This window comes from Perissodus microlepis, chromosome 23, assembly GCF_051167445.1.
Source record: "Perissodus microlepis isolate ML-2025 ecotype Zambia chromosome 23, ASM5116744v1, whole genome shotgun sequence".
NCBI lineage: Eukaryota > Metazoa > Chordata > Actinopteri > Cichliformes > Cichlidae > Perissodus > Perissodus microlepis.
In genome coordinates this window covers 41,104,312-41,131,212 of record NC_140482.1, presented here as the reverse complement: position 1 = coordinate 41,131,212, position 26,901 = coordinate 41,104,312, and the positions used below count along the sequence as shown (strand labels likewise).

General features: G+C 42.7%; 2 protein-coding genes across 2 annotated transcripts in view; one reads left to right on the top strand and one right to left on the bottom strand.

Moving 5' to 3' along the window:
* acbd6 (acyl-CoA binding domain containing 6) overlaps window positions 1-12,308 on the bottom strand; it is a 29,855-nt gene extending 17,547 nt beyond the window's left edge. The window contains exons 1-5 of the mRNA XM_084921409.1: window positions 11,810-12,308; window positions 11,542-11,606; window positions 11,010-11,106; window positions 5,090-5,163; window positions 1,482-1,587 (exon numbers count right to left, since the gene is read on the bottom strand). Coding sequence (XP_084777535.1) covers window positions 1,482-1,587; window positions 5,090-5,163; window positions 11,010-11,106; window positions 11,542-11,606; window positions 11,810-12,088 — 621 coding nt within the window. The 5' untranslated portion in view covers window positions 12,089-12,308. The remainder of the gene's footprint in view (window positions 1-1,481; window positions 1,588-5,089; window positions 5,164-11,009; window positions 11,107-11,541; window positions 11,607-11,809) is intronic.
* Window positions 12,309-14,957: 2,649 nt separating this feature from the next.
* xpr1a (xenotropic and polytropic retrovirus receptor 1a) overlaps window positions 14,958-26,901 on the top strand; it is a 74,989-nt gene continuing 63,045 nt past the window's right edge. Inside the window, exons 1-2 of the mRNA XM_084921938.1 lie at window positions 14,958-15,392; window positions 21,470-21,521. Of these exons, the coding sequence (XP_084778064.1) occupies window positions 15,324-15,392; window positions 21,470-21,521 (121 nt within the window). The 5' untranslated portion in view covers window positions 14,958-15,323. The remainder of the gene's footprint in view (window positions 15,393-21,469; window positions 21,522-26,901) is intronic.

The following is a 26,901-nucleotide window of genomic DNA, read 5'->3' as shown; positions in this document are numbered from 1 at the left end:
CTACACAAGATACTGAGATTCAGCTGCAGAGATTGTGAAGGAGCCTTTAGTGTTTCCTAGAAGACAAATATGCTGTACGCTGGTTAGTTGTTGAGAGCAGAGTAGAGCTTTTGTCCACCCAAACATGCTCTGAAGCATGCTCACACTACAAGTACCTCCAAATTTAACACTACCTCTTAATGTGGTGAAAATCTAACTATAAATTACATTCTCAGCTCCCCGTTGCCACATAAAAAGTTCTCCAATTCCCGACACGCTGACTCAGACTCAACTGTAATTTAGATAAATACGGCTGGATGAAAAAAATCTTCCTATTTTATATAAACACGACTGTAATACATTCACAGATGCAGCTTTTAAATACGGAGCTTTTTTTTATTATATTCAAAGCCGTTCTTAATGCAGTCCGCTCTACATCTACAGATATTCTGGATCAGAACTGAAGCATAAACACCACATGTGATCTGTTTGGGTAATCGCCATTTATTCATCCAAACTGTAAATAGTTGTCGGTTTGGTTCAACTATGATCTGAACGTGTTACATAAATAAAAATTAGGGGGGCATTTTTCTATCTAGTAATAAATTTTCACTGAATTTTATCAGAAAGGGAGAACATTCATGTCCCAACAGCTTCTGACAGGATGAGCTCGCCTCACACGTTCTAATGCATTTTTAAATTTCTCTGCCTTAGAGTCTGAGCTCTAAGGCAGAGCTTTTGTTTGTTGGTTGCTACTAGAAATGTGTAACACAGGTGGGTATTTGCTCACTGTCCCAAACAGTGAGTGCTGGGAAGACAGCCTCTCTGTCTCTGAGCCACAGATGCAAATGATCGCTTCTCGCCAATAGAAAACTTCACTACTGCCCTCTCCTGTCCAGCAAGCTGAATTACAGCTAAGAGGCCAACAATGGCTGGGGACACAAAGCATTCTCACTGAGGTCCTTCAGCCATCTGGCCTTTGACTGTGAACTCACCAGCCGACTGCCTGTTTATCTGAATAGCGGCTGTGATGAAAGAGGCTGGGAGTGAGCCATTTGGCCTGGATGCTAACCAATCAAGGACAGATGAATGGAGTTCAGGGTCAATCCAGAAAACACCTCCTGATGCTAATAGCCGCTCATACAATTTAAGCATTTCGGTCAGAGCAGCGATTCCCGCGTGTGGCCACAGATCACTGAAACCATTATGTAACGACGGCTGCGTGAGCTGCATGACTGTTCCCCCAGTGACCTGTATTTTTCATGATACGGGTCTGATCGCTTTTACCTTCCCCTCCCACACAAGGGGTCAGAGCCATGCAGCTGTTACAGATTCAACAGACACGTCAGCCATACAATGAAGTTCTTCCTGACTCTGGGCTCTGATTTTAATTTGCTACTACAGGCCTGTCCTCCTGCATTATGTATGAAAACTACAGTTCTGTCAACACTTTGTCAAGTCAGTCATGCAACCAGTGGAGTGTGACTGAGCTTTGCAGATACCTCTTCATCCCGTATATTGACGTCCACGTTCTGGGAGGTGATGGCGTTGGTGATGTATTCGATGTTATTGTCTCTGCAGTAGTCAAAGATGTTCTTATCCTCTTCCCTGAGAACATGGGGGGAAATGAACAGCTATCAGTTACCATAATAGTTATAATTATTAATATGGTTTTACTTTAACTGAGATTTCGGCAGGTTGGGGTTTGTGTGTCCTTTAGCACCACAAACCAAAATCCATTCAATTTTTTGGGAAGACGGAACTGAAACTATGTCCATGGGCAAAAATCTTTTCATTAGCAGATTGTGTAGCTCATCATGCGGTCCTTCAAAATGGAAAGTACAGGTACACCACACAAGCAACACGTTGTCACATTAGTGGTAATGGTAGCAGCTAGCATAGTGAAGCAACCACAGACATAACAGATAACATCTCTCATAGAAAAGCAGCAGCCACGCGTCCCAGATCCCTCGGGAGCACCGGCGTACGACACATGCACACAGAGAGCCATCCCACCTCTAATTATCTCTCTGTGTCTCTAATCACCTCTTGGCATTGGGGACAGGAGTGCATGCTGGGAGAGAAGAGGGTGCAGTGGTGGAGGAGGGATGTTGGGTGAGGGGGAGAGAAGGGGCAAAATCTCATTTAGAGCTTTACGCCTTCCCTTTCCTCTGCCCATGCCGGCCATTCAGATTAATTCAATTTAGTGCTCTATTGTTCGACAGGAAACCCTGCAAACCTGCCGCTTTACCGCTCCCGCACAGTCAGTCATCCCCAAAGCAAATCCCCCAGTTCCTGTTTCCGACGCCAGCGTGCTCTGCTGCACTGGGCCGCAAAAGTCCCAGAGCGCACACACACACGGCATTTTGGGACATTTCCCCCCCATGAGGAATAAGGGTGGCTTTTACCTCAGAATGTGGCTGCAGTGCGATTACATGGACGGGTACATATAGTGCTTTTTGTAAAAATAAATAAAAATCATATTGATCGCTCAAAGCACTCACACTCATACAAATACAGCTTGAGGATTTTGCATTTGGCCAAAAAACAGACATGTGGACCAAGGGAACGAGTCGGACCACTTTCCAAATCAGTTGAACACCTGCTGTACCTCCTGAGCTACAGCTGCCGCCGAGTTAGACCCCGTCAGGTATCATCTTATACACCCAAAGCAGTCTTCTGTTAGAAATGTGAAGCAGATTTGGTTGAATTCAAGCACAAAAGCAACTTGAGTGTCAGAAACAATTTTTACGTTCAAAGTTGTCCTCTTTCACGTTTGGCACAGAGGAGATGACGAGCTCAGCGTTTTAAAGAATGAGGCGGCTGCCTGGACCGACCACACAGGAAACAGGACAACCCTAGCAAACAAAGCTCCTCTCTTTGAGTATCCTCACAATCGGACAGGTTTCACACGTTTTACCATGAAATCGGGCAGCTAAAGACCGTTTACCATCCAATCAGACTGATTCTGACATTTGTGCTCTCCTCTGTGTGGTGTCCTAAAATTTCAGACTGCAGTTAATGTATGAAAACAGCCACAGTATCACAATCTTGATACCAGAGATCCAGCACACACTAAAGATCCTGCACAGCAAACATCAGGGAGATAAATCTGACTTGCCATCAACACAATCTATGCTTCGAGTTCGTTCCCACTCCGACACAGCAAAACACAAAGGAAGTTGTATCTGCAGTTTGCTCTTTAATGCTCCTCTGCACTTCCTTTTCTTCCTCCCTTTCTCGTGCCCTTGCCTCCCATCACCTCCCTCTTCTCATCAGCCTTTGGTGAATTATGAATAACTCATTACACTTTTATCACAGACAGGTTATGTATGAGCACATGCATTTGCATAGTCCTGATTACCACTGCTATGTTTATTCATGAGACACCAAGCTGGGCTCCACCTACTTCCTTGTCTGATGGCCACGCTGACCCCAAATGTCCCTGATGTGTGGCCGCCATCCGTCTCCCCCAGCAACTAATCAATAGGGCGACTCATCAGTCTTTCGTCGATGGTCGACGGGGCTTGCTTGACATATATAAAGCACAAGCGAACCCTGCATGCGTGCATGCAGATCGCTAAAGGGTTAGATTGAGGTTATTAAAAATGTAAATAAAAAAAGCTCACGAAGGAAGGAAAGCACAAAATTTTTCGTTTTGATCCTTTCCATTAACACTGAACACACACACACAGACACACACAGACACACACACACGAACACAGGCTATAAACAAACTAATGATTAATGTGGGTCCTATAAACGACATGACATCAACAGCGCCGCAAAGCATGCTGGGAAGGTCACAGGCTACTCTGTCATCACTGGGGTACCAATGGTTTTGTGTTTGTGTGTAAGAGCGTTACGTGCTCACATGTGTGTGTTCAGTCTGGTGTACTGGCAGATATGTCCTTCATCCATCAGGCTAAACTGGTCACAGTGGTGGAGAACACTCATCTACCTGGCCTGAGCTTCACTGATCAACACCATGGCCGCACCATTCATCAAACAAACACACACATACACCTACACAATCTGTCATCACATTCCCTGTAGGGCCCTGGTCGATCCTCTCAACGAGGACGAGTTCCACGGAAGTATGAGAAACTCGAATAACTCAGCGTCGGCTTCCAGCAGAGCGTTCGGACAACAAAGCCTCCATTGTTTATCCCAATCCTTTTTCAGGGTGGGGGAGAGAATTACAAGTGTAGCATTCAAAGGCTCCTCAATCACACAGTGATCAGCTCAGTAGTCCAGGGATATCGCTAATCAATCCTGCTTTTGTCGATGCACGCTCCACACACGTCTACAAACACACACGCGCTCCGAAGTCGAGATGAGCAGCGAGCAATGCAATTAACTGTCTGGTTAACAGGTGCTTAGCTGTTTAATATGGAGAGGATCCGCGTGTGTTTCCGTGTGAGCACAAGGAAATTGAAATGCAGCAGAGCAGTGAGTGTGACAGTTCTGGCAGGTTGTGCAAGGACCTGGATGAAAACCTGCAGCGACATATAGTGAAGACTGTATGTTTAGGCGTGCACAAGTGTGCAGATTTTTGCCTTCCTGGTTCCCGCGGGAGGCATCGTTGCTATTGGATATCACCAAGAGGAGCGCCGTTCTGGGAAACCTGCTTCACCCTCCTCGCTCTGCTGTACCCGGGTCGTCTTCATCACCCCCACCCCGACGCAAAAAAATGAAAAAAATAAATCCATAATTAAAAAGGGGAGCCCGCCTCTTCCCAAGACTGTGCATACTAATCACATACAGCCATTTATGATGAAAACCTGCAGGAATCACACATCTCATTTTCATCTCCAATAGAGCTCTTTTTCATTGAAATGAGGATGAGGTTTTTAAGCTTGAGCAGGTCTGCCAGGCAAGAGTAAATGGAGAATGTGTTTCATTAACATAAATCATAACTGGATGACGTCTCTGGGCCTGAACTGCAGTTATGGTCTGTTGAATATAATCAAATACTGCATCAACAATGCCAGACTTAGACCGACCTGAGCGTTAAATAAGCGGCGATTCACAATTGGAGGAAAAAGATGAGCCTGTTCAGGCTTGTGTTAAGATGTCAGTAGATTTCATTTCTGAGATATCCAGATACCTGATCATCTCTTCTTGGTATAAGGAACTGACTGCTGCTCCGAAGCCTGTTCTCCTTTCCGCTCCTCGTCTTTCCTGTAACAACAATGAGAAACATCAACGGTGAAGGCCACACGTGTTGGCTGTGGCTGAAGCCACACAACAATAAATGCAGTAAACCCAAAGCATGCATATTTGAGTACTCTTGCTTTTGGTGCACATACACAAACACATATTTAACCACCTACATCACACTCATTTATTTGGTATTGTTGAAGGACATTTACTTATCATTGGTGTGTTTACATATTTACAACAACTCTTAATTTACTTTTTCTTTTTTTTTTTGCTTGTTTTACCAGTGATGGTGGTCTGTTCAGCGGCAGAGATCTGCTGGTACCAAACAGCTGCCATGAAAAGTAGCCAATTAAATACAGGTGTTTTGGAACATGTTGATTGGGACATACCAAGTGTTGCCACATCGGGGGGGGGGGGATGTGGTTTCTGTTAATTTAAACTATTAAACTAACTCTTTGTTGTGCTTTTTGATAGTAGATAGTGTGTCAGAGTTTGTTCTCCCCACGTATCTAAATTGTGCTGATGAGCCAGTGCTTCAGCTGCTGTTTCTCAGCTCAGTGTTTGGTTCGTTTGTTGTCTCTAGAGTCTGATTATTAAAGCCCAACGCTTAACCAGCTCAGTTCCTCAGGTATGGTAGCAGTGGTGGGATCAGTCATCTCAGGACACAGGCCTTTTTCAACAAACCAGTTTTTTCTTTGTAATTTTGACTCCCTTCCTGTACTTCTTCTGAGACATACACTGTGGAGATAAGAGACTAGAATAGGTGAGGATCACACAGCTAGTGAAAAGCATGTGGAGACCTGAGCTTCTAATATGGCTGATGATGAGGGAGAAGATATCAAAGAGATAAAACTGAAGGAACTGGCTGGGAGCTTGCAAACCTTCATGGGACAGCATGTAGCAGTAACACTGAAATGCAGACTTGCACGTCGACCGATCCAGACCCACTGGAAGCTCCTGATGACGGTGATCGCTGTCACAGGTCCAGCTACATCCCCACCAGAAGTTAACTTCAGAGTCAGGTCAGTAACTCTTCTGAGCCAATATTACAAACATAAACTGAAGATGATATTGAGCATTTCCTTGTTACCTTTGGGAGAATTGCAGCTGCCTGGACATGATCACATTCAGACTGGTTCTTCTGCCTCATTCGTCTACCTATAACGTTAAGGCCCCAATGTGCCTCTGTTCATATGAATGTTTATTAACTTTCAGTTTCCTTCATATTTATCCTGATTAGAACCTCGGGGAGCTTTCTGGGAGGGTAAAGGAGTTGTGTGGGGAAATGGATTCAGCCTAAAAGTGAAACAGTGCAGGAAACTGGTGAAGTAATTAAGGAACAATAGTTAGGAATGTTCTAATCCTAAAACAGCCGCTGAAGCTGCCATGCTTGCTGACGTTTTTGTGGAAACCCAAAGGAAGGGACAGCCACTGAGTAAGACTTTTGATGAGTATGTCTGCAGGCCAGTATCATCACACCATCACATTGGATGCGTTGGAGACTTGGGGCAACTTGGGGTTCAGTATCTTTCCCAAGGATACTTCGGCAGGCACACTGGAGCATCCAGGAATCTCACCATCAACCTTCCAATTGATAGATGAGCTCCTCTGCCTCCTGAGCTACAGACACCCTGATAGGAATACCAATAAGTTACTATTGTTGCCATAAGGTCACACTAAGTCCAACAAAACTGACCCAATTGTGTTTTTAAAACAACAGAAATGTTGTTTGGGGGGCAATAAACCTCCAAAAAAACCTGTTGTGCAGTCAGCGCTTTTGCCAAGCACCCAGCCTTCTCTAGCTTAGTTTACCAGCCTTGGTTTTCTTCTCCAGTGACAGCAGGATGGGCCCAATACAAACGTTTTGGGCCCATCGATTCTCTATAAAGCAGGCTCCTACCTCTAATCTTTGAGAATCTAAAGCTGGCAAACAGTTCAGATGGTGTAAATCTGAAACGACTCTTTGGGGGCTTCAGACATGACCTCACTGGTAATAAATGGCCAACAAAATGTGCAACAGTTTTAAATGCACCATGTCTTAATTTTGTGACTATTGTTAATCTTCTGTTTTCATGTGATCCCACATTACATTTAGCTCAGCCAAGACTTTATTACCCAGACTATTCTTTGTGGGCCAACCTTGACTCACAAAAGAGCCCACACAAATCTGATTTCAGAAAATAGGCGGAGTGGGGAGAACATGACAAGCGAAGCAAAACAGTGCGTGCACTTTTGGGACAACCTAATTCACTTCAGAAACTCGGAATATTCGCTGATGCACTGGCCCTGCTCCTCTGCAGTATAATGCAATATAAAGGCAGTGTCTGCTCAACAATTGAGACAGGAACAGAGGTCAAACTGTGGCTATTATTCTCTCCCCTGCTTCTCTGTCTATGCACTTCTACTTACACCATTTAACTGTGCTTCCAAAAGAATAGCTGCTGCCATGCTATGGCGCTTTGTTAACACTAATAGAATCAGGTTCTTTACAGGCAGGGTAGCGGTGCTTTTGCTGGGCCCACCCCTGGTATTGTGTGGCTTAGGGCAGAGTCAGCGAGTATTGCCCCACAGCTTGGTGGAAGAGAAACGTGTCAGGATGGGATACGTGGTTGACAGTGATGCTATTTGGGAGACACAAATGAATGGATGGGGTGGGGGGGAGCAGCAAAGTGAATGGAAGACTGGGAGGGGAAATGGGGGAAAAGAGCAAGAAGCACAGACTGCCTTTAAAAATGAATGTTTCAGTGTTCCTTTGCTTTGCAGCCAAGTTGTAGCTGTGCATATGTGACTGTGTGCCCATCCCTCTGTAGTGCACTCTCTCTCATGTTCACATGTGCACACAGCAAACCATTCATCTCAAAGAAAGACAATAAAAATGACACCAGTTCCACCAGAGTCATGATGCGGTGTAAATGAGAACAGAATCAATGATCTGCAAGTCTCAAACATATATTTTAGTCACAATCCAATATAGAAAACATTGACATTTTTAAACTGAGACATTCTTCTATTTTGTGTAATATAAGAGCACATTTTGAATCTGATGGCAGTAACATGTCTCAGAGTTTGAGGAGTGCAACATAAGACTGGAAAAGTGAGCAGTATTTAAAAGAAACAGCTGGAGGAACATTTTATTGCATGCCTGTGACCTTCAGGTGCACGAGTCTGTCATTAAAGTCACTGCATGGGCTCAGGAACAGTTACAGAAGTAAAATGTTCACCATGTCATCCACAAACGCAGGTCAGAGCTCTATCATACGAAGAACATGTGAACATGATCCAGCCGTCTTCTCCGGGCCAAAGGTCATTTAAAATTGTCTGAAACAAAGTGTAAAACTGTTTTGTGGTGAGATGGATCAAAACTTGCAATTCTTTATGGAAAACATGAACACGCTGTCCTCTGGACTAAAGAGGAGCAGGACCAAAATCCTGCATCTGTGATTGTAACGGGTGAATTTGTGCCTCTGGAACATGATCGTTTCAGGATTTCAGTACTGATGAGTGCTTTGAACATCTGGAAAGGCTGAAAGAAGCTCATCTAGAAGCTCCCATCCAGATGAGCTTCTTTCAGGGACGGCCGTGCATATTTCTGGAAGATGATGCTGATCTAAGAAGAGTCCAGGTGCTGAAGAGGCCTGCCTATAGTCAAGATGTTTCCCAAACTGAAAACATTTGGAGCTTCATGAGATGAAGAATATGACAAAGACCCAGGACCGCTGAGCAGCTAGAATCTTATATCAGACACGAGTGAGCCAAAGTGCACCAGCTGAGCAGACGCCTTTCAACCACAACCTGGGACCCTTTGCTGAGAGTCTTCCCCTGCTCGCTCTCTAGTCTACTCTTCACTGCTGAACTGTTTAAAAAAAAAAAAAAAGAAGCCAAAAAACAAACAAACAAACAAACAGAACGAAAGAATGGGACAACATCCTCTCCCTACAGTCCAGCAGCCGGTCTCCTCAGTTTGCAGATGTTTACACACTGTTGCTAAAAGAAGATATGTGATATATCTGTAGATATCAATATCTAACAGTGACTTTAATAGATTATCAGAGAGTGTAAACACTTCCCTTTGTGACTAAACTGTGACACTGGTGCTCACTCACTGCTGCTACAAACTTTATCATTCCAAGTTTTAGATGATCTATAAAACAAAGTATAAAAATAAGTGTTTTATCAGTATGACGCTTATACTCCATTACTGCAAACCATCCAAGGTTGGTGTTGAAACCTAATGTTGTCCCAAAGAGCAACCTGTTTATGGCACAGCTAAGAAAAGAGTGTGTAGAGATGTAAACAGTCACTATACAAATTAGCACATCCCAACAGCCTTAATATGAACATTTAAATAATTACTATTCCAAAATATCAGCCACTGAGGAAACCTGCGCAAAATTTTCATTTTTCTTTCTAAATGTGCAGAAAATGAGCAGCAACACCGTTTCAACAAAATGACAATGTGACAGTGACACCTCCTGGTAAACACCGGGTACTTCACGGATGGTTCTGTTGTATATCTGTCATCCTTTTTGTCCTAATTTCAGACATCTTACCTTTTAAAGGTCTGTTTTAGTTCATGTACATTTCCAGAATTTGTTATCAGGTGTATAAGGTCAGAAATTAACAAGAACCAGGAAGAAACAGAATGACACTGTCGTTCCTTATGTGGTAACTCAGAATTTTCTCTATGCGTAAACATCACAGTGCACTTCTGATCCAGCAACACCCTCAGACAAAAACTGGTTCGCCCCCGAACACAAGCTAAACAGCGTAGTGTACCATGTGAGGAGTGCTCGGACCAAGAGAAACAACACTCCACAGACGCATGGCACAACAAGAAAGCCACCTCATAAGGACAAGACTCAGCTGTACACCTTCTCTTAAAGGGGAAAGGACACTCTTCAATGATGCCAATGTTCAGATTTTTCACAGATTATTTGAGAAAGGAGTACAGGAGCCCATCTATGTCCACTGTGACTGACCCCTGATGACAATGACCCACGCCTTTTTTCCACACCTGGGCTCACGGGATCACTACCACCTCCAAGAGGGCAGCCTCTTCTAGAGGTCAGACAGCTGAAACTCTCAAATCTCTTGTTTTAGAACAGAAGAAGCCTCTTGGATGGGAGGGGAAACATCTTCAAGAAGCAAAGAGTTCAGTTGCCTTCTTTTCAAACACTTCAGACTACCGTGACCTGGATGACTGAGAAATTACAGACATTAGTCTATAACCAGAAAATGTGTAAAGTGACGAGAACCAGAAACTCTTTCTACATATATCATACATACTGGTGGTGGTCAGAGGGCCCGGTGGCGCCAGTGTCCGGCAGCTTCGCCTCTGTCAGTGCGCCCCAGGGTGGCTGTGGCTACAATGTAGCTGCCATCACCAGTGTGTGAATGTGTGCGTGAATGGGTGGATGACAGGTTGTGTAAAGCGCTTTGGGGTCCTTAGGGACTAGAAAAAGCGCTATACAAATACAGGCCATTTACCATTTACCATATATTCAAAAACAAGAACATAAAAGTCATAAGGAGCATGATGAATGGCAACACTAACACTGACATTCAACATTCTCTACAAAAGGACCATCTTCCATAAAATCAAATTATTACTACGAAGAAAACTGTTGCAGTAAAGGCTGAGCTGAAAGCAAACGAACTGTTATAAATGTATAATTAATGTTTTATAATCTATGTTATCATAAGATCCATTGTAATAAAAATGTTACTTTGATCTCTTTATAAACTTACTGGTGTGACCCACCACAACAGTCCCAGTTTCTTGTATGGCCCCTTAAGAACATTAACCCACCTCTGCATCGGTTTAGAATCAAAATGTGGATTAAAAATAAATTCTCAGGAATTACCTTCGTGCTGCCTTCAGGGTCTAAGATGTTGACACAGGAAATATACTCTTGCATTGCTTGTTCCTGATCCATGTCTCCAAGCTGCTTCCAGGCTTGCCTGTTATGATATCACAATTACCAAAGTAATCACTGTTAAAGATTTTCACACCCCGTGAACTAAAACATGAAAATAGAAATATTAGATTCCCTGACTTTGGGGGAATCATTTTAATACTTTGCAAGAGGATGGGCTGTTTGTGAATAGTGGTTTATTTTAAGTAGCAGAAACATTTTTCTTCATCAAGCATCTGAACGTGGATCCCTGAGCCTGGTTCTGCCAGAGGTTCCTGTTTAAAGGGAGTTTCTCCTTTCCAGTGTTGCCAAGTGCTCGTTCGTAGGGGGTCGTCTGATTGTTGGAGTTTTCTTTTCATTATTGAAGGTTCTTTACCTTACAATGAGGCGACTGGTGCCATTTAAGTAAAAGTGAATTGACTTGACTTACTTGACCTATAAGGCTTTAAAATATGTGCAAAGTGAAATCTGGGCTACTTACCATTTTCTTTGTCCTTCAAAGTCAAAGAAACCAGGTTTTGGTGTATTGCACTTCCCCACTTTGACCTATAGATACAAAATCACATTACATATCTGATTTAATGTCGCCTGCAGCTGTGAGCCTGACTCGATTAAATACCAGAGGAGTCACATAAATGCTGAGATTCATGGCGTGTGGGGGGGTGTCCCGTCTAAAGCAGCGTGGTGCAACTACTTGAAGGCTCGAGTGTGGCCGACACACGCACAGTGACATTTAATCGTACAATCACCTGTTTGTAGCGAGCGTACAGGTACAGCAGCTGGTCCCTGCTGGCCGTCTGTATCAAGTCTTTTACGCGGTCGGCGGCAGACTCGAACTCGCGCTCCAGCTCTTCTCCCTCCAGCCGGTCCCCCACCTCCATGGCGCTGCAGTCAAATTTACTCAAACCCAAGTCCGAATCCGAGTCCGAGCCTGCTCCACCGAGGGGCTCTCCTGTGTCGGGCCGGGCTGGATCCGTACCTGAGCCCGTCGCGGTGTCCGGAGAGGACGACGGCGAACCAGAAGCCATTGTTATTATTGTTTATAGCGTCTCAAACGACGGGAGCCGCGGATCTCCGTGAGAAACGCGGAGAAGCGTACGGAGAGCAGCTGCCTGTTATTTATATTATGTCTGCAAAGTGTTTCAGCAAAGACTTGGATTTTAATCCGTTATCGTAGCAAATCCGCGACAGTCGGATCTATTTCTGCCGTTGGTCCGTGTCTGGTACTGTCAATTTAAAAGCGCCGGTAAAAAAATCGCTGTTAGTAAGAAAGGTTCCGACTCTGTTGCGAGGAAACACGCGAACACGCGCTTTTTTTGTATATTTGTTTTGAATGATTAAACAAAAACTAAATATTTTCTAAATGGGAAAAAAAGTATTTTTGAGTTTGAGTTTTTTCTGGTTGCTGTGTACATGTCACGTTATCGTAGGTCAGCTGACACCGAATAATCTGGCTAACGTAAGCGCTAAAGTAGCTTGCAGTGGGTTTGTTGATACTTTGGGCGAAAAAATGTTTCTTCAAATCTCCTCAAATTAAAAAAAACAAAAAAACTACGTAAAGTACAGCCATTAACCCATTTCTTTATATTCTGCTGGAAAATTGGAAATGGGTACAACAACTGATTAAACAAATCTACAAAGATAAATCAAAATAAAACCTATAAGGCAAAATCAAAGTCTGTTCCATTCTAATGACTTTTAAAGTCAATATTTGTTTTGAACACAGTTATTCCTTATAGCCCGAAATCTCTAGTAAGCTTTCTCGTCCTGTCTGTAAGTAGTCTTCAGCAGTAGTTCTCAGGGCTTCTTGAAGGACATTCAAAGCTCTTCTTTGGATGTTGGCTGCCTGTTGTTCTCTTCTCTGTCACGCTGCTTCAATAATGTTGAAGGCCAGTCCATGTTTTTCTGTCCAGATATGCTTTTACTGCATTAGCAGTGAGGTTGGGGTCATTGTCATGCTAACAAATGAAGCCAGTTGCTCAGATGCTTTCCAGGTGGTATGGCAAGGTGGATCAAAATGGGATGGTACTTTTTTGTTTTCGCAGTTTCATTTGACAAGATGTCTAGTCGAGTTTATTTCCTAGTTCTTAAGTAATAATAAGGCACACCTCAGCCTTTCCTCGGTGTCTTTTTGGCAGCCGCTATTACACAGAGATCATTTTTAATGGTCTTTCAGCTGCAGGGCCAAATGTTTCTATCAGGTACCGTGTCAGGTTTTTCCTGGACTCCCCCCCCCCCCCCCCCCCTTCTTGCCACTTATTGTCCTATATCTGTCCAGTTTCCTCCGTTTTTTTTTCTTCCTCCTTAAAAAAACAAAAAACAAAACAAAAAACATGCTGCTCACCATGCTGAGATATGCAACGTTTTTAGGAATCACCTTGTTGGTACCTAGTCCAGTCTGAGTCCAGATATCCGTCAAACTGTGTTAGCTTAGACATTTTTCACAAGTTCCCCTAAAACAAATAGAACAAATTGCGTTTTGTGGCAGACTGTTAGTAACAAAGTGCCTAAAAATGAGGGTCTGGAAACTTACAAAAGAAAAAGACAAGGATTGGACAACCCGTCCATTCCTTGTCCATTCTCGAGACTTTTGCGCAGCACTGTATACTCCATCACAGACATTTCCTGGTAAAACATTTTAGTGTGTGATGTGTGCATGCGATGGGTTCTGTTTTATAGGGGACTCTCATTATCCTAAAATGAGGATAACTACAGACAAGAAGGTAATAGCTTAATTTTAAGACTCAAGACTCAAGAAGTTTATTGACATTTGCTCTGGTGTTACCCAGCCTGAAACGAAATACGGTTTCTCACCAGCCTCTACAGTGCAATAAGCAATACAGTTTAAAAAGACTAAGTTTAAAAAAGAGCAGTAATGAATTGCAACAATAGTTATGGATAAATAAATAGCATAAAATCTAAGTTCTAAAACAAACTCCATTCACATTCGTTCGGGTAGAAAAACCCTTAAAGGGCCTCAATTTAAAACTTTTTAACGACGTTTTTCTGTCCACCACATTTTTTATAAATGTTTCAATTCTACTTGGATTCTACTGCAGCACATATTAATCAACCTGAATGTTTGCGACACCTGCCACAACACTCAGCTTTGTGAAAACAATGTATTAACATATCGTGTCCAGCAGATGGTGCTATTAACACAAAGATGTTTTATTTTGGCGTTTGGCACTTTTTTATCCCAAGTACATGATGTCGCTCATCACGTTCACCAGGACGAAAATGGATTCAGCTGAGAAATAATCGAGTAGCCTAAGCTTAAGTCAATAACGTTTCTATTAAATTAAACGTTTTTTTCTCTTTGAGAAAAAGCTCAACTTCCGAATTATTTCTGGTTCGTATCTTTCTGTTTCTGTTCTACTTCATATGCGGTAAACACGGGGAACTTCCCAGTATATTAACAGTATTAATGAGGATCTTTTTACAAAGCTAGTGGTAGCCTGTTATCGTGTTCTTGTGAACCTGTTTTTAGACCGAAAGCTACAAGCAACTTACATTAAGCATCAAAGTGCGTATAATTTGTTGTCTACGTGACTTTCTGCCATATTATCTGCAGAGAGATAAACCTCACAGGCACGTCTTAGTTAAATAAAAAACTGTATAAGTTTTAAATGAGTTATTACTGTTGGTTGGTCAGTTTAAATATATATTTATATATCTTTAAAAAAGTATCACATTGACTTCCAGGAGTGTAACTTCATTCCTTCTTCTTTTTGTAGAAACGCACAGCAGACAGTTGCCTCTCTAACTACTGTACAAAACCCCAAAGGAAATAAAGTGAAGCGAAGACTGTGAGGGGTCCCAGGGTGCACCACTAACAGTTTTCACGAGGTCCCAACAGTGTCCGAGTTACACTGCGCGCTCTGCTGACGCAACCACGTCACAGTGGTTCATAGCGATGGCGGACCGCAGTGTCCCCAGACTTGCCCAGGGAGGGACCGAGCAAAGTCACTGAGCCACTTTCACCGGCTCCAGTAACCTGTCGCCCGACCACCTGTTAAAGGGAGGCCACTGTTGTTGTTCTCGTTGTTCCTCCCATGAAATAGTATGTGGGACGGGATCTGCAGGGAGTGCGCAGACCGGGACGAGCCAGAAGTGGAGTGAGCAGGAGCGCAGTGTGCCGGGCTGACGCGCCGCATGTTGAGCCAGCAAGTTGACTGATAAAATAAAAGTCGCGTCGACGGGGAAGGGGACAGCCGCGCTCGGATTTAACAGCGCTTTGAGGGGGACACTTGTTCCGGCAAAATGAAATTCGCGGAGCATCTTTCGTCCCATATCACTCCAGAGTGGAGGAAACAGTATCTTCAGTATGAGGTAAAGCAGAATTTGTTTTTTAAAAATGAATTTAAGGTGGAAACGGACGTTGACCAAAACGAACCTGCTTTCATAGAGCTTAAGGAAACTGGAAGAAAAGAGTCGCGATTAACTAAGAGAAAATGTGAAGTGTTTTAAGTTTGATTTATTTTTTCCAGTTTCAGTAAAGCCTGCTCCTGAGGGCAATAAACGACGGGAAAGATAAGGGATGCCTATTGTTTATGGAGGGGAAATTGACTGCGGTTGTTAAGAGCCATGGGGAGCATTCAGCGTTTGTTATTGCTGTTTGTTGATTTTAACACATATGAAAATAAACATAAAAAACTCTGTCTGATTTAAAAAAAAAACCATTTTTTTTCATACTGTGGAAAATATTAAAGTCATTATTGTTTTCTTTATTTTAGCAATTATGGAGAGCTTTACACAAAACAAAAAACTGAAGATTGTCTTTGTGTTTATTTTTCACATTTCTTTGCAAAACAACCCAATTTCCAACATTTCTTTTTGTTCGTCACATCATTTTTTATCATCATGTGAACTGATTGTTAAAAAATAATAATAAAAGACGCTCTTTGTCCAAAGCCCCCCCCCCCAAAAAAAAAAAATCACCTCCTTAAATTATTAACATTTATTTTCATTACTCTAACTAAAGACAAAGGTTATATCTCTTCCACCAATTGAGTGCAATGTGTTCCAAATTTTACATTTCTAATGAGTCTTTGTTTTTGCTAGCATCAAAAATATAAAAAAGCATATTTTTTTTGCAAGACTTTGAGACTAAAATGATGTTTATTATCATTTTTCTCAGTCAACCAGGAATAGCTGTCTGTGAATCAGCCTGCAGGGCTTCGTCTAACCTGTCTGGTTTTGATATCTGTTGATTTAGAGCAACATCTTTGTGTGCACACATGCTTTTTTGTTGTTGAGTGTTGTACACTACTTGAGGAGTATTTTAATTTCACACCCCACTTCTTGCTGGCTCTACTGTGAGAGCTTTAGTGCAGACATGCATTGACAGGACAGACTGCTCACTTCCATTTGACTCTATGAATTATAGACAAAGACCCCGTTCTCTTCACCCTCAGCAGCCCAGACTCAACAGAAGCTCAGTGCGCCGGTTTTATTTTGGTATCCTGCCCTGAATGATGATGTTAAGCTGGTCTGTTGGTACAGCAGACATTTGGATCTCTTGCTCTTGACAACATGATATGCTGTCATTGTTGTGTAATGAAAACATCTTTGGACACTATAATTAAAAGGGAAGAAAAACTGAATAGGCATACCTGGGAAACCTGGGAAAATTTATTTAAAAATGGTGATTAACATGCATGCGAGTGCAGTATGTTGTCTTTGTATGTACAGACTGAAGCACACTGAAGCCCAGGGACAGATGCATGGCCATACCAGCCATTTTACACCTCCAGTGTTCAGTGCAGCACTCGCTGACCTGAGATGGATGATATATTTTCTCTGTGATTAGTGTTGGTTTTATGGTTGCTCTTTTCTGGGACATAATCTTGAATTTGACATTTAAGTTGATAATATTAATGCACTTAAGGAAGAAATATTATTAAAGCCAGCTGAGTTCTATAATATGTCCTTTTTTCTTTATTGTATTCAGTGATCGACTCTTATCGTCTCTGCATGTGATCCAGAAATTAGACATGAGAACTGAAAGGCGAATGATGAATCCTTTAAAACACAGCTGTGATTGATCACTGATGACTGACTCGTGTAGCCGGGAGTTAGTATTTACATTTTTTACAAACATGTTCTCGTCACATATGTAAGCTCCTATTTTTAAATGATGTAGGAGAGTTGCTCTCCTGTGTCTGCGCTTTATACTCTTGCTCCGATCTGAATTATATATAGTTTGTTGACCGAGAATGTGTTCGTGTATTTATGTCATCGTGGGAGTCTTCAGTCTTTGTGCGACCTCTGTGAACACACACTGAGTGGGCGGGGTGGGAGAGGACTCACACCTATAGATGACGGACACTTCATTAGAAGAATTGGATTTTCCTCTGAAACGAGTCGGCAGATAGGGCCAAACATGAAGCTTAACTGAACTCGGTTGACTTCAGAGAAGTGAGTCACTTAGATGAAGCAGAAATTAATTTTTTATTCTCGGAGATGCAAAAGCTTTGATATGCTGCTGTGATGCAACCCAAGCTGCATCACTTCGTGGGCTGTTGTTTTGGTGAAGCCGTCGCACACAGATGCGACTGTTGCATTGTAATAATGACACGCTGACATAATTCCTGCAGCACGGGTCATTTTCATCGTTTATCCATGTAGAAGCCGCGACACTTCTGCTCATTCTGTCACTTCTGCTGCATTCGAGTCAGTCTCATCCAAACTGACTGTGGTTTGAAGTTATGTTCTTGGCTTTGTGTGCTGGTTGAACTCATTAACCTGCTGCACAGTTTTCACTTTTAAAGAGCGTGCTTTTGTGTGGAAAACTGTGGCGCCCATTTAGATTGGTCAGCCGGTTTCTATGCAGATGAAAAGGATGCAGCAAAGTGGCTGTTCCAGCATATAGAGGCTCTAGTTAGTAATGCACCTCATTCAAATGTGGAAGCATTGACAAGCCAATTGAGCGATTGGGCAATTAGGTGTTTGCTTTATCCTGTAGGACTGCAGTTATAAACCTGTATGCTAAACAGCTGTTTGATATGGAGGTGTGTATGTCCTGCCAACCCCAGATTTATGCCAAACTGCAGCCTGATAAGATTTTTCCCTTTAAATGTGATGCAACAAATCTGGAAATCTTAGCAACAACAGGTACAATTTAGTTAGTTTTTCAAACGTGAATATATTAGCACAGGTAAGATGTAGACAGTAAGTAACAATTGTGTTTGGCAGCTGTATTGAGCAGCACAGTTATAAGAACAAATGAAGGACAGTGATTCAGGTGTGTGCGTGTATGTGTGTGGGCGAGAGAACAAGGACACTTTTGCATTTAGCTCTGCAGCCTAATCACTCATGTAAGCTTAGATGAGGAGGAGGAGGAGAGTGCATGCAGAGACTCACATTTACAATTCAAACGAGCAAAGTGTTGCAGAATAACAGGGATGTGTGTGATTTCAGTGACTGTTCAAAGGTCAAGTCTTGTCTTTCTGCAATTAATCTGAGTGATTTAAAGGTCTAAACAAGCGCAGCGAGCTTTGTGTGGTTGTAGCCATTACAGAAACGGAACTGTACCCTGTTCAGTGAAAGTATGATTTATCAGCACTGCGCAACAATTTGAACATTATGTATACAACAGGCATGGCATGGCAACTGCTGAGAGGCCCCATCTCTATACCTCCCTCCTTCCTTGCATCCTCACCTCATCGTTCCTCCCCCACTGGGAGGACATCTGGTCCCCGACCAGACCTGCCCTCTGCTCCCCTCCTCCCCTCCCTTTATCCTCTCCTCCCATGTTCGCTTTACATGCAGGCATCCACTCAGACGCTGAGCTGCAGATTGAAGTGATCCATAGATCCCTTCAGACTAATAATGTACGCTTCGCACTTCCTCAAGCACGATCTCAAGCATCATAGAGCAATGATTTGGCCAAATATTTTGGCTAGTGTCCTCTCAACATGATTCAGCATTTAAAGGATTAAAGTCCACACACAGCATTCACTAACATGGATACTCTGCTATAGAGGTCTAGTTTGAATAGTGACATAAATCTGGTGTGGGCCATCCATGCATCCATGCATCCATCCATGCATCCATCCATGCATCCATGCATCCATCCATGCATCCATCCATGCATCCATCCATGCATCCATCCATCCATCCATGCATCCATCCATCCATGCATCCATGCATCCATCCATGCATCCATCCATCCATCCATGCATCCATTCATGAATCCATTGATCCTCTTCCACTTATCCAGTGCAGGGTCCTGGGGGGTGGGCGGCTGGAGCCCATCTCAGATGTGAGTATGCCACATCGTCATGTTAATGTTTAGTAATTCTAACTGATGGCCCTGAAAGCTTTGGCTTAGTTATTGTCTACAGGTTTCACCAATGATTACTGCAAATTTATCTCCGTTCCCCAAAGAGACACCCTGCCCCCCTTTCCCGTCACTGCCATCGCCATGGCAATGCCTCCACCTTAATGAACCCCCCCCATCTGAATCTGTACTTCTACTTCCCACCTATCACTTGACCATATCAGCTGCTAACTGCTAGTTATTAACTGGACATCAGCGAGCTGAGTGAGTCCACAGTTGGTCCCTTTGTGATTTTAATCAGACAAAATGGGGCGAATGCTGCATAAAGAAATGTTTACCTCCAGGATTAGGCTCCAGAGCTGCAGTCTCACTGCATATAATTCACAGAGGAACTTAGTATCAAGTATCAACAGTCCAGGCTTCGGCTAATGCACTGGATTTCTGAGTGGTTTCCCCACACACACACACACACACACACACACACACACACACACACACACACACACACACTCAGGAGTCCTCACAGTCCTCTCTGTCTCTCCCATGTTGACCCCAGACAGAGATGATAATGACAGCACATATATTGGCACCTATGTTTTACCTGAAACATGAAATTTGGTGCAAAGCTTGGATTTTACTTCACAATTAATTAACTTTTTTAAAAAGAAAAGTCCAAAATTGTAATTTCCTTTTTTCCTCTTATTCTGGAGCAGTTTGGTTACAAAGATGTCCTTATTGTGAAAAAAGTTATGAGGAAATGTTCAAACGAGCCAGCATGCAGTCGTCTGTTTCCATTATCTTCAAGATCAGTCTCACTGAAAAGGAGCCACAGCTGCTATCTCTCCTTCGTATCTGCCAATTTGTCAATCTGCTATTCCTTTAATTATTTATTTCATAAATTGTCACATTATAATATAGTCATAGGGCAATTATGTTTTATACTACCACTGTCCCTCTGTGAATTGCCTCTTTGTTGTGTATGGGGTTTGCTTGATGATCCCAGTATCTGTATAGTCGGGGCTAATTTGCTCCAAATTGGGTCCTGGGCCCAGCTTCTGCCCTCCGGTGGGCTCAATACCTGCAGAAGGGGCCATAGCTTTTAGTGCTATGTGGATCAGGTGCCAGTCAGGAGCAGAGGTCCAATTCCCAGTTGACAAGTTTGGCCACAGGGACGTGGAATGTCACCTCTCTGGTTGGGAATGAGCCCAAGTTAGTGGGTGAAGCTCAGATATACTGACTAGATCTAATTAGGCTCACCTAAGAGCACTGCTTTCGTTCTGTAATGAGTCTCTTTGATGGGCTAAAGGGAGATCAATATATGTGCTAGTGACAATAAGCATCAGTAAGTCTTGTTGAGTGCAGCGAGGGCTTCAGAAAGGGTAAATGTGAAAGGCTACGAATGATTTGAATGTTTTTGTGCAGGTTTTGCATGTTCAGAAGAGAGCATGGTGGTCGCAGGATGCACAGACCTCTGTGATAGTGTGTGGGTTTCTTCTGAACCCTTGGATAAAAGGTGCTACCTGTGCTCTGTCCACTGAGTCATTCTTTTGTATTCATCCATCTTTCAAGAAAACTTTTCCTGGAGCGGGGTTGGACTATGTGAGAGGCAGTGGGCAGGGTGGGGCATACTCATATCCCTTTGGTTTGGGGTTTGTATGTTTTCATGTATAATCACATGATTTCACAGTGCTCAGTGTAACAAACACAACAATGTAGTAACAAGCGGGCGTTTTAAAATGAAGCTGTGCAGACTTTGTCTATAATGTTAACAGCTGCCTGGTCTTTACTGTAATTTAGTTAATAGCTCTTGAGGTCCTTTTTAAGGTCCTTCTCTGTATGCAGATGTTTCTAACAATTTTGTGGCACCTTATGGTTTATTCTAATCACCCCATTTATCTACTGTAAACACACCTTTACAACTGATGGGATTTTAGATAATGAGGTAATTCAAGCAATTAGCTGTTCATCGTCCCGTCTAAATCAAACCACAGTCACTTTGCACATGTGCAGCCCTCTCTGTGAAATCACAGGCTCTGTGAAATTGTGAATGTCTTTTGCTCAAAGCAGCTTTTTTGTTTTTGTTGTTTGCAGACACTCATATTTGTTTTCTCTTCTTCCTCATCAGGCATTCAAGGATATGCTATATGCTGCCCAGGACCAAGCTCCATCTATAGAAGGTAAGGAAGCTCCTTATGTGGATAAAGAAATCCAGACACACAGACAGAGGAAAACACACTCCCAGACACACACTTATGTACCCCCTTTTTGGGCATCACCAGAATAACAGCCCTGCTAAAAATAGGTTTAAATCACAGCTAACACGTTGCCACTCACTTCAGTCTGTGACTTAACTTTAAGCTAACCTGCTTAAAGTAATAAACACATGCAAAGAGAAGAGGGCTGAGGAGTAAATTAAGCATTTTTACAGTTTGTTTTATGTTCATATAATGTAAACAGAGAGCGTTCAAACACCCTAAAAATCCTAAGCAACGATGGTTAACAAGGAAGACCAGAACTGAGAAGGCCAGCGGCACTCAGTGCACCAAATAGCAGGAAGGCTGCCAGCTATAATTACTCTTTGGCCTCAGAGTGTGTGTGTAGTGTGGGAAAGAATGTAAACCATTTGTTTTTATTTTAGACACCAGTTTGTGGCGTAAACAACTTTCTTCAGTTGCAGGGTTTGGGTGTACCTAATGATGTGACATGAAACACTTGTGAGAGCTGTGGTTATTAAACTGTGGGGCGAGCCCCGCTGGTGGATCGCTGAGCCAATTCAGGTGGGACAACGAGGTGAAAAACATGGAAGGAAAACTCAGATTTTCATTTGGGGAACATCCGAGTTTTATGATGCGGCTGAAGTAGATTCAGCATTTGGGTGCAGCTCGCGCGCTCGGGATAAAAACGCAAGCCCGTGTAGGGATTTTTTCTTTTTCAGTGTTTTGCTGTGTTCCTGCTGAGTGGGTTTGGTGTGGATGTGAGTTTGACTATCTGTGAATGACAAAGATGTAACAGGCGCTGAGACTGCAATGAGGAGAGCGCTCCATCTCTGTCAGCTTCAGACTCAAAAATCAATCTGAGGTATTTGTTGACTTTATTTTTGACTCATTTCTGGACATTTATTATTTATAACACTAGTAAGAATTCTATTTAAAACTACATAAAGTAGTTCCTGTGTTTGTGTGAATATTCTTGACTTTAGTGATATTCCCTGCTTGTTAGCAGTCGAGCTCAGACTCTCCCTTTAAGAGCATCTCCTGAGGCTGCTAGCTCGGCTAGGCAGCCTCGATGTGGATGATGAATTATTTCCTGTCTCAGGTCTGAGCTGTACTCATGGGTCACTGCGCTCTGCCTCTGTCAACTTGACGCAAGATAGTTGAGCATGTCTTATGAAAAGCGACGGGCTCGATCGATCAGTTCAAAGTCGTATTCTGCCATCCATGTGATATCATTGTGACAGAGTTCCCTGCTCGATCAGAGTGATTTGTCTTCTCCTCGCTCATTTTTGCAGCAAGCACGTGCAGAGAAAGGAGTGTGATGTGTGCGAGAGTCAAAGTCTGTAGCAGAGTTGTGTTTGCTGGGAAAGCCAGAGAGCCCATAATGAAAATGGCGGCGGAGACAAATGGCATTATTGAGCCCTGAAAAGCACGCTCTCCTGTGGCCGTTGACTTTTCATAACAGAAACAATATTAGGATGTGTGATAAAATAAAAGCTTATCGTAGCACTTTTTCATCACATCTCCTGTACTGAAAACTTTCAGATGTGATTTCGTTCAGACTGGGGCCTAAAGACATCAGAAAAAATAGACCGACTGGACTTTTATAGCTTTTTGTTTTAATGATTTAATATAAAAGCATTTTAAGGCTGTGGTGGCTTTAACACCAGGACCAGATTTCAGTCTTTCCACGTGCACACGAGGAGCGAGAAGTCAACCCACCATCTGCTTTCTTGCTGTCACGTCCATGATGGCAGCGTCACATGTGTGCAGCACACAGACCAGCTGATAGAGATCGTTTGGTTGCTATCACATAATCAGTGATCAGAATACTGAAAATGAGCAGAATATATTTAGCAAGGCCAAATTATGTATTCGTTGCATTTTTAACATCTGAAATAAAGTCTAAATGTGCATGAAACTCAGATACAATTACACCGCTTATTGTAAGTTAAAGTGTGGTGTCACGTGCTGATGTAGTGCAAGAAAAGTACTGTAATTTGACTTTATGTTGTTTATATTGGAAATATTTTAAGATTCTCTTCAGTGGTGCAAAGATTGAAGCTGATGTTGTGCTTCTGGTGACTTGGCTCCATATTTTAAACGCTGATTAAATAGCCTCGGTAAGCTTTGCTACATAGATAACACAGTAATGTTACTCATGAGCACTAGCTGCTACCATAATAATAATAGAAGCCTAATATTACTGCCTGGTAGTTGCTAAGTGTTAAACTCCTAACATTAACTTGTGTGGGGTTAATATTTATAATAAGTGTCTAAAACTTGACTGTCGTTGACACCGGAGCTCTACTGACCTCCGGAAAGACTTCATCAGTGTTTCGAGACTTTAGCTGATACTAATATTTACTGTTGCTTAGTATCTGAGCAGCACATTTGTTGACATTCCTTGTGTAGAGTAGCTAACAATGAATTGCAGTCATTGTAATGTCAAGCCCAACATTAAACCTTCATCATTCAAGCCCAACATTAAACCTTCATCATTTTACTGTTGCAGGAGGATTTTCCCTGACAGCAGAAACATTGCTTTTAATTTGTGGCTTATAACTCATCTATAAAGGCCTAGTTAATTAATAATGTTAAATGTAATTACAGCATATAAACTATTTTTCGATGGAGCCTCATCAGAAAGTGTTATAAATGAAGATTTCCAATAAGTTGAAAGGGAAATATTAGGACTTGGTTTCCTGATGTGCTTCGCTCTGCTTTTCTCTGGCTGTCTCGCTCCTGCCTCAGTCTTTATAAAAAGCAGCGTTTTGGTATTCGGCAGGTGAATCCTCGCCTGAGGGAACCAGTTTGCTGGGTTATGACTACATGCTCACCCGCTCTGCTTTCTCACTAGACGCTGTACCTGATAGAGCTGTGTAACATAGACATTGCACTGAACAGACATTTTGAAGCTTCCGTCACGGCCTTTGCATCACTTATCACACTTATCACTTATCTGTGACAGCACATGACCAGCAAATAGGTGGAGTGCTACAGTTTGATGCAGGACTCTGTAGGCTGTGTCATGTGTGGTTAATTTTATTTATTTATCAAACAGAATTCCCTCCCTCAGCACTCCTGCTGCAGAGATCCACCAAAGGAATGTGCCACAGAATAATGCACTTTCATTTTCACTCGGTTATCGTTCAGTTCAGCAGGACGGATGTACACTAATTAAAGGATCTTGTTGCAAAATGGCATGCACCAACACATGCGCATTAATGCGTCTCTGATATTGTGACCCTTCACCCCTCGTTTGGGCCTTTGTTCTCGTTCCTTTCATCTCTCATTGGTCCTGGAATAATTGTAATTAAAACAAGTCTGCTCCTGTATGGGGAGACAGAAAAGGGGAACAGCTGGCTGGCTCTCTGGTTGTCCCTGTTCCAGCCATCGCAGTGAGTCGTGCCACGATCTAATTCAATTAGGCTGCTGGTTCTTACAGAGATCTGAGAACAATGGGCCCAGATACTAAACACACAGCTTTATTTCGGCATCATCATCATCATATTCCTGGCCATGATCACATGCCACGGTTGCCTGTAATTTATAACGTGTTACGTTTTCTGCTCCTTACAGTCATTCACTCGTGTTTCATTCACTCACTCATTCATTCACTTACTCCTCCTTTGTGTCCTTCCTCCTGCACTCTCTTAATGGGCAGTCTATTAGTGTGATGGTATCTGTGCAGGGCTCGACTGCAGAGGGGCTGGATAAACACTGAGAATCTGGCGGGCACCCTTTTACCATCACGAGCACATGTGGGGTCTGATAAAACGAATGATGTTGCACATTATTGACTTCATAACTCAGGGGAGCAGATTTTTCCTGAACTGCAATTTCTGAATGAACAAATGAGACCAAAGACAAGTCAGCTAATTGTTTCTTGTGTTGCACTGCATCCAAGACCATCAACCGCCTTCTGCACTTAAGGTTTCACTTCAGATTTGTTGCTCCGCTGTGATATTCAAACTTCAGGACTTTCTATGTTTTATCCAATGAAATAAAGCGCGTCGTGTCGCAGCCTTGTGAAAAGGCCTGCACTGTGTCTTTGTGGTGAAATGAACTGCTTTACCTTTATAATGACAAAAGAAGCCTTTATGTAACCTCTTACTTCTAGCCTGCTGTGCTGAAAGGTAGGGCTGCTCGATTATGGCAAAAATGATCATCACGAGTATTTTCACTGAAATTGAGATCTCGATTATTTGACGATATTTATTTAACAATAACAATGTTTTGAATAATGACTTTAAAGATTGTGAAAAAATAATATAAAATAGTGCAAATACTGATAACAGTGCAAATGTTTGCAATATAAAAAACAAATGAAAAATGTAAACATCTGTGTTTAGTGAACTTTGCAGTGTTGCTCTGTGGTGCAGCTACGACACCGTAGCAAAGTTTACACACTGTGTCTACTTGATCCACGTCTGACTCCGCGAACCCATAATGTTTCCACACCACTGAAGTTTTTTTACCTCTCTTTTCACCCAACGGCAGTCACTCTCCTCTCCAAATAACTTCTGCTTAGCTTTCCGAGCTTCCCTCGGGTCCTCTTAATCAGCGGTCCCCAACCCCCGGGCCTCGGACCGGTACCGGTCCGTGAGTCGTTTGGTACCGGGCCGCGAGAGTTGAGGCTCAGATGTGAAATGTATAGTTTTCAGGGTTTTTATCGGTTTTCAGCGTTATTTTGTTATCGTTTTTATCATTAAGTCGGTTTTCCTGGGTCTTTTCACGTGTGTTATGAATAAATCTTCTTTTTTTCGGTACCGGTACTAGTTTTATTTTGTTGTATTTATCCGCGACACCTTAAAGGCCGGTCCATGAAAATATTGTCGGGCATAAACCGGTCCGTGGCGCAAAAAAGGTTGGGGACCGCTGCTCTTAATTGTTGTGACGCGTGTTCGAAATGCAGAGAGGTGCACTCGATTTGCCACACGGAGCAGCGCGAGAGTAAAGCACGAGGGAGGGGCTAATAATCGGCTCAGTCATTTTTAATTATCGTTGAAAGCCCAGATCGTAATCGAGATTAAAATTCGATTAATTGAGCAGCCCTACTGAAAGGCGCTTATTTCTGCTGAAATTGTGGGAATACCTTTAATTAAACGTCCCTCACATACCACGAGTGAACACTAAAACTTTGTTGTACATATGATATTCAAATCCTAGTCGTCGATCGCTGATGAGGAAATGTGATGCTTCTGCAGCCATGGCTCATTCAGTCCACAGCTGAAAGGAAGACAGTCAGAGGTTCTTTATGATGACTCTCTTGCTGAGATGCTATCATGCTGCTTGTCATTTCCTCAAAGAGCTGTATGAAACTACTCTCAGACCTCATTTC